This window comes from Stomoxys calcitrans, chromosome 3, assembly GCF_963082655.1.
Source record: "Stomoxys calcitrans chromosome 3, idStoCalc2.1, whole genome shotgun sequence".
Classification (NCBI taxonomy): Eukaryota; Metazoa; Arthropoda; class Insecta; order Diptera; family Muscidae; genus Stomoxys; species Stomoxys calcitrans.
The window spans coordinates 35,505,752-35,518,422 of NC_081554.1; the positions used below are offsets into that span (position 1 = coordinate 35,505,752).

A 12,671-nucleotide genomic window follows, 5' to 3' on the forward strand; every position below is an offset into this window, starting at 1 on the left:
CCCCGTTCTCTAATGCCAGAGTGGCTTGGAAACACAACAGAGATGACTTATTCAGTTATCGATATCGGCGGTGCATTCTATAGGATCGGTCCCAAGTGAAAGATGTGGTTAACAAGTGGATTTTCAAACATGTGTGGAACTCTGAAGAGGGTCCACCTTTACAAATCCAGCTCACAAAGGCGACGGCCTTCACCAAGGGATGCAACAGCAAATTCACTACGAAACGCATATTGGGATTATTTGGTAGAAAAAAAGTTTGTCGCAAAGAAATGGGAGGTCTTCCACAGGAAGGAACTCTTCTTGTGGTGGGCATTGATCAGAACTCCCTGACAAGTTTGACTAAGACCAAAGGTCTGGCGATCTACGCAAGGCTGTCTTTTTCATGATTGGGAAGACTAGGATAGGCAAGGATCCTTATATTGATACATTAGGATGTGCAGTGGCAGGTGACTCAATACTGCCTTACAGACAAGGGGCCAACGGCGAGACCACCACTGATTCTCTTGATATTGCGAAGACCAGAATAAGCAAAGATCCTGATATTAAAAAATCAGGCAGTACAGAGACGGGAAACTCAAAACAGCCTAACGAAAAGGGAACCGACGATGGAGCCACCACCGACTTTCTTAAGATTTGGAAGACTAGGATACGCAAAGATTCAAATATTGGAACATAAGGCAATACAGTGACGCACAGTGCGAGAAATTCGAAAAAAACTAGAAAAAAAATATGCCGTGTAAGAACGGGTAGAAATATTTCTTTTAAATATGGGGTTAGAACTGAAGTGATCATGCGATCGTGTGCAAAATTTCAAGGCCGAAATTGGGCGGCTTTTGGAAGGCCCCTAAAATTGGTCACCTCGGAATTTCGAAAAACTGTTCGGGGTGTCCAATCTTTATTTGTGGTTGGATTTAATTTGTATACCCTCCACCATAGGATGGGGGTATACTATTGGGTTACCCAAAAAGTAATTGCAGATTTTTCAGGTCGGCCAAATGAAGTTGATGATGACCAAATCAAAGCATTAATCGAATTGGATCGTCATATAACTGAGCGTGAGATAGGAGAGAAGTTAAATATACCAAAATCAACCGTTCATTATCACATAAAAAGTCATGGACTGGTGAAAAAGCTTCATATTTGGGTACCACATGTATTGAAAGAAATTCATTTAACAAACCGAATCAACGCTTGTGATATGCACCTTAAACGCAATGAATTCGATCCGTTTTTAAAACGCATCATAACTGGAGATGAAAAATGGCTTGTTTACAACAACGTTAGTCGAAAACGATCATGGTCCAAGCATGGTGAACCAGCTCAAACCACTTCAAAGGCTGATATCCACCAAAAGAAGGTTATGCTGTCTGTTTGGTGGGATTGGAAGGGTGTGGTATATTTTGAGCTGCTTCCAAGGAACCAAACGATTAATTCGGATGTTTACTGTCAACAATTGGACAAATTGAATACAGCCATCAAGGAGAAGCGATCAGAATTGGTCAATCGTAAAGGTGTCATATTCCACCAGGACAACGCTAGACCGCACACATCTTTGGTCACTCGCCAAAAACTGAGTGAGCTTGGCTGGGAACTTTTGATGCATCCACCATATAGCCCGGGCCTTGCACCATCAGACTACCATTTATTTCGATCTTTGCACAACTCCTTAAATGGTAAAACTTTCGGCAATGATGAGGCTATAAAATCGCACTTGGTTCATTTTTTTGCAGATAAAGTCCAGAAGTTCTATGAGCGTGGAATACTAAATTTGCCAGGAAGATGGCAAAAGGTTATCGAACAAAATGGCAATTATATATTTGATTAAAGTTCATTCTGAGTTTTATTAAAAATGCATTTACTTTCTTTTAAAAAATCCGCAATTACTTTTTAGGCAACCCAATAATTTCGTCATTCTGTTTGTAACCCCTCGAAATATCTGTCTGTCCGTCCGTCCGCTGTCGAAAGCACGCTAACTTTCAAAGGAGTAAAGCTACTCGCTTGAAATTTTGCACAAATACTTCTTATTTTTTAGGTCGGTTGGGATAGTAAATGAGCTATATCGGTCCACGTTTTGATATAGCTGCCATACAAACCGATTTGGGATCTTGACTTCTTGAGCTGCTAGAGAGCGCAATTCCTATCCGATTTGGCTGAAATTTTGTTATAATTTCAACAACTGTGCTTAGTATGGTTGAAATCGGTCCATAACATGATATTACTGTCATATAAACCTATCTGGGGTCTTGACTTCTTGAGCGTCTAGAGTGCGCAGTTCCTATCCGATTTGCCTGAAATATTGCATGACGTTTTAAGCTTTAACTTTCAACAACTGTATTAAGAATCGTTCAAATCGGTCCATAACCTGATATAGCTGCCATATAAACCGATCTGGGGTCTTGACTTCTTGAGCCACTAGAGAACGCAATTATTATACGATTTGGCTGTATTTTTGCATGAGGTGTTTTGTTATGACTTTCAACAACTGTGTTAAGAATAGTTCAAAGCGGTCTATAATCTGATATAACTACCATATAAACCGATCTGGGGTCTTGACTTCTTGAGCCTCTACAGGGAGCAATTCCTATTTTGCTAAAATTTTACATGACATGTTTTGTGTTAACTTCCAACAACTGTATTAAGAATGGTTTAAGTCGGTCCATAATCTGATATAGCTGCCATATAAACTGATCTGAAATCTTGGCTTATTGAGCCTCTAAAGGGCGCAAGTATTATCTGACTTGGCTGAAATTTTGTACAACGGCTTCTCTCATGACCTATACGTGTCGAATATGGCATTAATCGGTTTATAGCCTTATACAGCTCCCCTATAAACCGATCTCTCTATTTTACTCCTTCAGCCCAGTTGAATAATATATGTCAACTTAAACGATCGCTATATGTACTTCAAAATAGGAAATTTTTTATTTAAAAAATTGAAAAACCACACGAGTTCAAAAATTCCAAACCACAAAACTTCCGATTGGGCACATTTTAATACTCACCACCGAAGGCTGGGGGTACATATATTTTGACATTCCGATTGCAACACATCGAAACATCCGTTTCCGATTCTATAGAGAAAACATTTTCTTAATCGTCGTTTAAATCATAGACGATCTAACCATGTCCGTCTGTCTGTCCATCCATTCGTCCGTCCGTCTGTTGAAATCACGCTAGTTTTTAAAAATAGAGATATTTGCACAGACTCCGTTTTTGTTCATAGGCAGGCTAAGTTCGAAGGCTATATCGGAGGCCTCATAAAAGCCTCATTTATTATCCGATTTTACTGACATTTAAGACAGTGAGTTGTGTTAGGCCACTTGACATCCTTCTTTAGTTTGGCTCAGATAGGTTCAGATTTGGATATAGCTGCAATATAGACCGATCTTTCGATATAAGGTCGTGAGTCCATAAAAGGCGCATTTATTGTTCGATTTTGCCGAAATTTGAGACAGTGAGTTGTGTTAGGTTTCACGACATCCTTCTTGAAGATGGCCCAGATAGGCCCAGATTTGGATATGGCTGTCATATAGGCAGATCTCTCGATTTAAGGTCATGGGCCCATAAAAGGCGCATTTATTGTTCGATTTCGCCGAAATTTGAGACATTGAGTTGTGTTTGGCTCTTAGACATCCTTCTTCAATTTGAACCAGATCGGTTCAGACTTGAATGTAGCAGCCATATAGTCCAATCTCTCGATTTAAGGCCTTGGGCTCATAAAAGGAGTATATATAATCCGATTTCGCTGAAATTTTGGACAGTGATATGAGTTAGGTCTCTTAACATCCTTCTTGAAGATGACCCAGATGGGTCCAGATTTGGATATAACTGTCATTGAAACCGATTTCTCGATTTAAGGTTTTGGCCCCATAAAAGGGCGCATTTAGTAACATATTTCGCTGAAATTTGACACAGTGACTTTTGTTAGGCTTTTTGTCATCCGTATCCTATGGTTCAGATCAGTCTTTATTTGGTTGTAGCTGCCAAAAAGACCGATATTGAACAGTGACTTGTATTTATTAGACCACTCAATGTCCATGTCGAATTTGGTCCAAATCGGACCATATTTGGATAAAGCTACCATGGGGGCATGAATTATGCATTTTCACCGGATTACGCCGAAAGCTGGTTTACATATACAGGGTGGCTGATGAAAGCCGCTACCAAAAAAAAATGTAATAACTTTTTTTCTATTTAATAATAATAATTTAATAATTAATTTAATTAATTAATTAATTAATTTAATTAATAATAATTTAATAATTAATTTAATAATTTAATTTAACATGAATAAAAGAAAAATGTATTCCATACACCGAAAAAAAAATGTAGCAATATTCATCATTGTAGCAATATTCATCAGCCACCCTGTATACCCGAGGTGGTGGGTATCCAAAGTTCGGCTCGGCCGAACTTAACGCCTTTTTACTAGTTAATATTCATTTGGTAATTGCAGTGTTATTATGAGAAACTGTAAGAGTTAATATGTTTTTCTTTATGGCTCTCAACTTGTGGATAGTCGACCTTCTTCAATTATTGCCTGCATACATTATGAAGTTGGATCAACGAACAATGCTCACAATCACCATATCTAGTTCTTCTCAAATTGGCACTCTTGAACTGGGCTTAAATGTTCTTAATTTTTTACCGCAAAAGGCTTTGTGTTAATGTTACCAATGTTGATGGTGAAGAATTATTTCAGTACCATATATATATGTATATACTATACATGGTACATGACAATTTTTATGTCGTCATAATTTCACATTGCAAGGACAGAAAAACTGATTTGGTTTTTTTTTTTGGAACATCATTGCTTTTCATGCATTCTTTATATTAACGTGCATTTTTGATTGCAGTTATTTTCTACACATATACACAAGAGCATAATCATGTTGGCATATCTGTGTGTGCGTGTGTGTGTTTCCTTCACTACGTCTGGCCGATTTGCCATTGTAAGTTGAAGAATTTGTATGCCACATTTTTTTGTGCTTAATCATGTGCTGTAGGTATCTATCGCCCTGTCTGCATATGAGCGAGTGTGGGTGCTTCTAGTGTTGAAGTTGGTGGAAAATGCGAATAAAAGATTGTGCGAAAATGAGAATGCAGGCAGAGTGTAAGTGGTGGACACATACACATATGTATAAAGCCACATACATATACGCAGACTTAGTATGGGTTTGAGCGAACAAATCGTAATATCTGGGCCATATTATTTATGCACTTCACAATAAATTGGGTGTGAAAGTATAAAGGACGTATTAAGAACACGAAGGGAAAAATAGGACGCCTGCTAAGACACAAAGCGATATTTATTGTTTTGCATTTGAAGTAGATCTACATAGGTATTTATACGGGAGCAGGAAGTTACAATGACGACTTTAAAGAAGTGTATAAAAATATAATTTTTAAAGTATGGTGCGTTGTTGCGGAGACTTTATTTTTTAGCATTATCCCTTAGGCTAGATGGTTCATTATTTATTAGGTTCAAAAGGAAGAGGGCAAATGAAACTGAAGTATATTTAAGATTGTTGAGACATGTTCATTTGTCTAAGTGGTTGGCGGAAAATTATTCTAGGAATTAGTACAAAGACGTAAGAAGTTTATATGTATATAAATAGCAAAGTAATTGCTTTGCCAAGGAGCAGTATGGACTTTTGATCATTTGCAAAAAATAGGGGCAACTTTTCGGCTATACAAAGTCTTATTAGGGACGTCTAGATATTCACAGATGCCGAGGATAAGGCTAACTTACTGACAGGCATGGTTACGAAGAATTCTGTCCCCGTTTCTGAAGATTTATTTAGGTCACCGTGGAGCAGAGGATATCATGTCCGAATATGGCGCTGAACGCCTGGGTTTGAATCCTGGCGAGAACTTCAGAAAAAAATGTGTCTGCGGTGGTTATGAGGTGTCGCACTGCGGCACACCGATCGGACTCGCCTATGAATAGGTGGCCCCCTATCAATGAGCTTAAACTTGAACCGGACAGTACTCATTGATATGTGAAAAGTTTGCAACTGTTTCTTAATGCTTTGGCTTAGCTTGGGGGGTGCTCAGTATTCTTATTTTAAAAACGTTTATATAAAAGAGTAAAACCACAAGAAATCAAACATGGTTTATTTGTACCGATTTTAATCCAATTTAACAGAGGCCTTCAGTTGGGTAATTAAACATGTCATACCAAATTTCGTGCAAATCGCTTCTATTGTAAATTGTACCATAGCAAAAAGTGAAAATTGGGTGATATATATGCAAGAGAGGTATATATACACCTGATCAGATTTTTACCAAAATTCATGGCATTTCTCCCATTCTTGAACCCCTGGAAGCCGCAATTTTCTTCCGATTTGGCTTAAATTTTGCTTCTAGTGTTCCCTTAGGACTTCCAACAACTGTGCTAAGTACGGTTCAAAACGGTCAATAACCTGGTATAGCGCCCATATTAACCGATCTCCCGATTTTACTTCTTGAACCTTAATGCAGTTCTTATCCGATTTTGCAGACTTTTTGCACAGTCTCTGTATCCATGACAACTAACAAAATTGCCAAATATGGTCGGAATCGGTCCATAAGCTGATATAACTTCCATATAAACCGATTTCCCGACTTTATTTCCTGAGCCTCTAGAGGCCGTAATTCTTTTTGGATTTCTAATATATATGCCAAATTTGGTCATGCAAACCGATCTCCCCATTTTACTTCTTAAGTCCCTCTGGAGACTTTGGTAGAAATTTTGCATAATGGGATCTACTACTGTCTTTAATATCCAAGCTCAATTTTGCGCGAATAGGTTTATAATCTGACATAATATAATCGAATAGGTTTATAATCTGGCTACAGTCTTTAACAATTAAGATATTGTCGGACTATAACTTGATATAGACCCACATTCGACCGATCCGCCGATTTAGGGTCTTAGGCCCATAAAAGCCACATTTATTATCCGATTTTGCTGAAATTTGGAACAGTGAGTTGTGTTAGGCCCTACGACATACTTCTTTAATTTAGCCCAGATCAGTCTAGATTGGGATATAGCTGCCATATAGACCGATCCGCCGATTTAGGGTCTTAGGCCCATAAAAGCCACATTTATTATCCGATTTCGTTGAAATTTGGGACAGTGAGTTGTCTTAGGCTCATCGACTTTTTCTTCAATTTGGCCCACATCGGTCCAGATTTAGATATATAGGCGCCATATAGACCGATCCTCCGATTTAGGGTCTTAGGCCCATAAAAGCCACATTTATTACCCGATTTTGCTGAAATTTGAGACAGTGAGTTGTATTAGGCCCTTCGACATCCTTCGTCAAATTGGCTCAGATCGGTTCAGATTTGGTTATAGCTGCTATATAGACCGATCCTCCGATTTAGGGTTTTAGGGCCATGAAAGCCACATTTATTATCGAATTTTGCTGAAATTTGTGACAGTGAGTTGTCTTAGGCCTTTTGACATCTTTCTTCAATTTGGCCCTAATCGGATCAGATTTAGATATAACTGCCATATGGACCGATCCCTCGATTTAAGGTTTTGGGGTCATCAAAGGCGCATTTGTAGTCCGATGTCGCTGAAATTTGGGACAGTGAGTTCAGTTAGGCCCCTTGACATTCTTCTGCATTATGGCCCAGATTGGTCCAGATTTGAATATAGCTGCCATATAGACCGATTTCGCGGTTTTAGGTTTTGGGGCCACAAAAAGCTCATTTATTGTTCGATGTCGCCGCAATTTTGGGACAGTGAGTTTTGTTAGGCCCTTCGACATCCTTCTTCAATTTCACTCAGATCGGTCCAGATTTGGAGATATCTGCCATATAGACCGATTTCTCGATTTAATGTTTTGGGCCCATGAAATGCGCATTTATTGTCTGATGTTGCCGAAATTTGGGACAGAGAGTAAGTTAAGCCCCTCCACAATTTTCTGCAATTTAGTCTAGATCGATCGAGATTTGCATATAACTGCCATATAGACCGATATCTCGATTTAAAGTCTTGGCTCCAAAAAAGGCGCATTTATAATCCGATTCCACTGAAATTTGACACAGTGACTTATGTTATGCTTTTCGACATCTATATTGTATATGGTTCAGACCGGTTTATTTTTAGATATAGCTAGTAAAAAGACCAATGATTTGTTATACACAATTGAAGAATGACTTGTATTATTAGTATTTGGTCCAAATCGGAGAATATTTCGATATAACTGACATGGGACATAAGGTATGCAATTTGCACCGGATTTTGATGAAAAATGGTTTACATATATACCCGAGGTGGTGGGTATCCAAAGTTCGGCCCGGCCGAACTTAACTCCTTTTTACTTGTTTTCAAACACGTGGTTTTAAAATGGTTCACAATGTAATTAAATCTTTGGGCTTGAATGGCATATCATCACTTGTCCCATTCAAGTTTCTTTTAACCGTGCTTTTTGTGAAAAATGGGTTAAGCGAAATAAGAATTATATTACCTGTTCAGATCTTATCAGCATATAGTGTAGTGTAGTCCAGCCAAACATGAAATTTTATTAACATACGAGCATATGAGCTAAGGTTTTCAGTCAGAGCTTAAAAATACTGTTGTTTTCGTAGATGGTTTTTAATACAGACGGGTAGGGAAATAATATTGTTTCTCGAAAATAGGAGACCTTTTAGTAACTGGCACCGGTTTATAATCGATTGGCCAACTGACCAAACTTTACACAGCCGAGAAATTTATGTTTTCGGACGGAACTATTTTGGATAAACTTTCGGCGAATGTTTCTTTCACTAGATACGACTTTCAAATATTCACAAATAAGTCAAGTGCTTTTGATAGAAAGGTAAATGGATAGACATCGTTAAATTAACTTAGATTGTAAAGGTAATCAGCAATAAATATATACTTTGCGGGAACTCAAATCAACATTTCAATGAGATGCAAATAAAATGACGAAGTAAGTATGCGCCTATCCTATGTTGGAGGGCATACGAATGACAAAGACAAAAGCATTCAGTCCGAAAAATCCAAGAAAAAGCCAAAATGTATGCTCAAACTACCGCATCTGATTAATCTCCTAATTGTGGCATGCTTATTTCGTATAGAATCAATACCCAGATAACAGGACTGACGATGGCTTCTGCCAAAGCTATTGCCAGCCATTCACCATCTTTTGCACATCAATCCCCCTACTACACTCAATTCATCTTTTGAGCACTTAAATCTCCTCAAGAGCATTACTTCCAGCGCTTGATGTAATACATTGCTGAAAGAAAAATGAAATTAATTCCTTAACTTATGCATACGCTACTCAGCAAGTCAGACAACCATTCTTAGTTTATTTTGCTGCATCAGCTGCATCACTAAGAACTGCACTCCATTCTGAAAAATTTCATTTGTAAATGCAAATCAGCTTGCCTGCGGTGCTTCATTGTGAACATTGCACAGTAAATTTATATATCGTACACTTTTAACGATATCAAGCGTAGACACTACTCCCTCGTGACATTTCAATACTTACTTACGACAGTCATAGTTTCTGATTCGGAAACTGTATTGAACGCTGGAGCTTCGCCGGATACTTCACATTTGTAAACGCCTGTTGACTGGAGTGTAACGCGTCTCAACATCACTTGAGTATCAGATGAATTGCGTAACTGTAATGAGAGAAGGAAAATAGAAAAGTGACGATGAAATTAGTGAATTTGTAAAGTTTATCGTGTATGAAGCTTCAATGAGAGCGGCATGTTAATTGATTGTTAGTAGAGTATTATGCGTACCATAAAAACACTCCAAGGTTAAAAGCAAATTTGCAGTGAATTGCATGCTATGAGAGTACTTAAGTCAGTGGTATAGACATGGTATTGGCCTACATTGAGTATAGTCTGAATTGGTTTTTTGAAGCAAAATGAAAATAGAAATTAGAAAGCATATTTACTTCCCCTTCCTGCGGATCCACAATGAATTTGAATTCAATTCAGTTAGTTTACTTTAAACAGCCAACATTTAAACTATTCAATCAATTTATAATTTCAAGAAAAGAAAATAGGTATTAAGTTTGGCCAGGCTGAACTTTGGATACCCACTACATCGAATACATATATTAACCACATTTTGTCATAGTACGGTGAAAAATGCATCATTTGTGAACCCATAGCAGCTATATCTAAATATAGTCCGATCACAACTATATTCAGGGAAGCTATGAAAGGGTCTACCACAACTCTTTGTACCAAATTCATCGATTTAAAAATGGATCTTTTATGGGCCTAGAGGGTGATCGGTATACGCATATGACAGCAAAATCCAAATATAGACCGATCTTAACCATATGGGGCGATAATGTCGAAGAGCTGAGAAGGTCCCACTATACCAATTTTCAACGAAATCGTACAACAAATACTCCTTTTATAGGTTCAAGGCCTTAAATCGGGAGATCGGTCTACATCGCAGCAATATCCAAATCTAGATCAACCTTGGCTATATTGAAGTGGGATTTGGAGGGGTGTAATACAACTCACTGACGCAAATTTCAGCGAAATCGGATAATAAAAGTGGCTTTTATCCGCCTAAGACCTAAAATCGGTAGAATGGTCTATATGGGAGCTATACCAAGGTATAGTCCGTTATAGCCTATCTTCAAACCTAACCTACCTATAGCAAAGTTTCAGCTCAATATATCTATTTTTAAAAACTGTAGCGTGATTTCAACAGACAGACGGACGGACATGGCTGGATCCATTTAGATTTTTACGACGGTCAAGTATTTATATACTTTATAGGTTCGGAAATGGATATTTCTATATGTAGCAAACGGAATGACAAAATGAATATACCCCCATAACTTCGGTGGTGGTTATAAAAAATTTGATACAATTACTTTTTATACCCTACACTTCTAACATTCGGAATGAAGAAAGATATACTCATTGATAAGTATACGAATCGACTCAGGGTCACATTCTGACTCGCTGGTAATCAATTTCAAGGCAATTTTGGGTTGAAGAGTACAAAAGAAGGGCTGTGGAGTCGACCACAGGGCTGTGGTGTCGACCGTAGTCGAGTTTTTGAGGCCGGAGTCGAAGTCGGAGTCGGACTATTGAGCTGGGGTCGGAGTTTGGTTCGGAATTGAGCACGTTAGCCCCAACTCTGAACCGCTCTCTGACTCCGGCTTAATACTCCTTCTCCGACTTAGACTCCAACCGGGGGTCGGAGTCGAGGGCCAGACTCCGCAGCCCTGTCATTAACTATTTTGTCCCTTTGGTAAATGGAATAGTTCATAAATACCCATTTTGTACTTTTCTTTTGTAATCGAAATAATGACCATCAAAATAAATATATAACAAGTTAGAGGGTATTAAGTTCGGTCGGGCCGAATCTTATATTCCCTCCACTATGGATCGCATTTGTTGAGTTCTTTGCGCCGTATCTCTTTTTAGGTAAACAAAAAACAAGTAAAAAGGCGCTAAGTTCGGCCATTGTATACCCACCGCCTCGGGTATATATGTAAACCATATTTCATCAAAATCCGGTGAAAATTGCATACCTTATGTCCCGTAGCAGTTATATTGAAATATGTTCCGATTTGGACCAAATACTAATAAGTACAAGTCATTGTTCAATTGTGTATAACAAAACATTGGTCTTTTTAGTAGCTTTATCTAAAAATAAACCGATTTGAACCATATACGATACGGATGTCGAAAAGCCTTGTATAAGTCAATGTGTCAAATTTCAGTGAAATCTTATTATACAATAAATGCGCCTTTTATGGGGCCAATACTTTAAGTCGAGATATCGGTCTACATGGCAGCTATATCCAAATCTAGACCGATTTGGACCAAGTTGCAGAAAAATGTCGAAAACCCTAACACAACTCACTGTCTTAAATTTCAACGACATCGGACAATAAGTGCGCCTTTTATGGGCCCAAATCCTAAAACAGAGAGACCGGTCTATATGGCAGCTGCATCCAAATCTGGACCGATCTGTGTCATATTGCAGATGTATGTCAAGGAGCTTAACTTAACTGACTGTCCCAAATTTCGGCGACATCGGACAATAAATGGTTTTTTTTATGGGCCCAAAACCTTAAATCGAGAGATCGCTCTATATGGCAGCTATATCCAAATCTGGACCGATCTGGGCCAAATTGACGAAGGATGTCGAAGAGCCTTGTACAACTCACTTTCCCACATTTCAGCAAAATCAGATAATAAATGTGGCTTTTATGGGCCTAAGACCCTAAATCGGAGGATCGGTATATATGGCAGCTATATCCAAATCTGGACCGATCTGGGCCAAATAGACGAAGGATGTCGAAGGGCCTAATACAACTCACTGTCATAAATTTCATCAAAATCGGATAATAAATGTGGCTTTTATGGGCCAAAGACCCTAAATCGGACAATCGGTCATATGCGGGCTATACCAACTTAACCTGCTTACGGAAAACACGTAAAAGCGTGCTAAGTTCGGCCGGGCCGAATCTTATATACCCTCCACCATGGATCGCATTTGTCGAGTTCTTTTCCCGGCATCTCTTCTTAGGCAAAAAAGGATATAAGAAAAGAGTTCCTCTGCTATTAAAACGATATCAAGATATGGTCCGGTTCGGACCACAATTAAATTATATGTTGGAGACCTGTGTAAAATTTCCGCCAACTCGTATAAGAATTGCGCCCATTGGGGCTCACGA

The 12,671-nt window shown here is 38.5% G+C and overlaps 1 protein-coding gene across 3 annotated transcripts in view; it reads right to left on the minus strand.

The window, feature by feature from the left end:
• LOC106092919 (uncharacterized) overlaps positions 1 to 12,671 on the minus strand; it is a 316,077-nt gene that overhangs the window by 51,575 nt on the left and 251,831 nt on the right. For all 3 annotated transcript variants that reach the window (XM_059365931.1, XM_059365930.1, XM_059365932.1), the window contains one exon: positions 9,495 to 9,630. In XM_059365931.1, the coding sequence (XP_059221914.1) occupies positions 9,495 to 9,630 (136 nt within the window). The remainder of the gene's footprint in view (positions 1 to 9,494; positions 9,631 to 12,671) is intronic.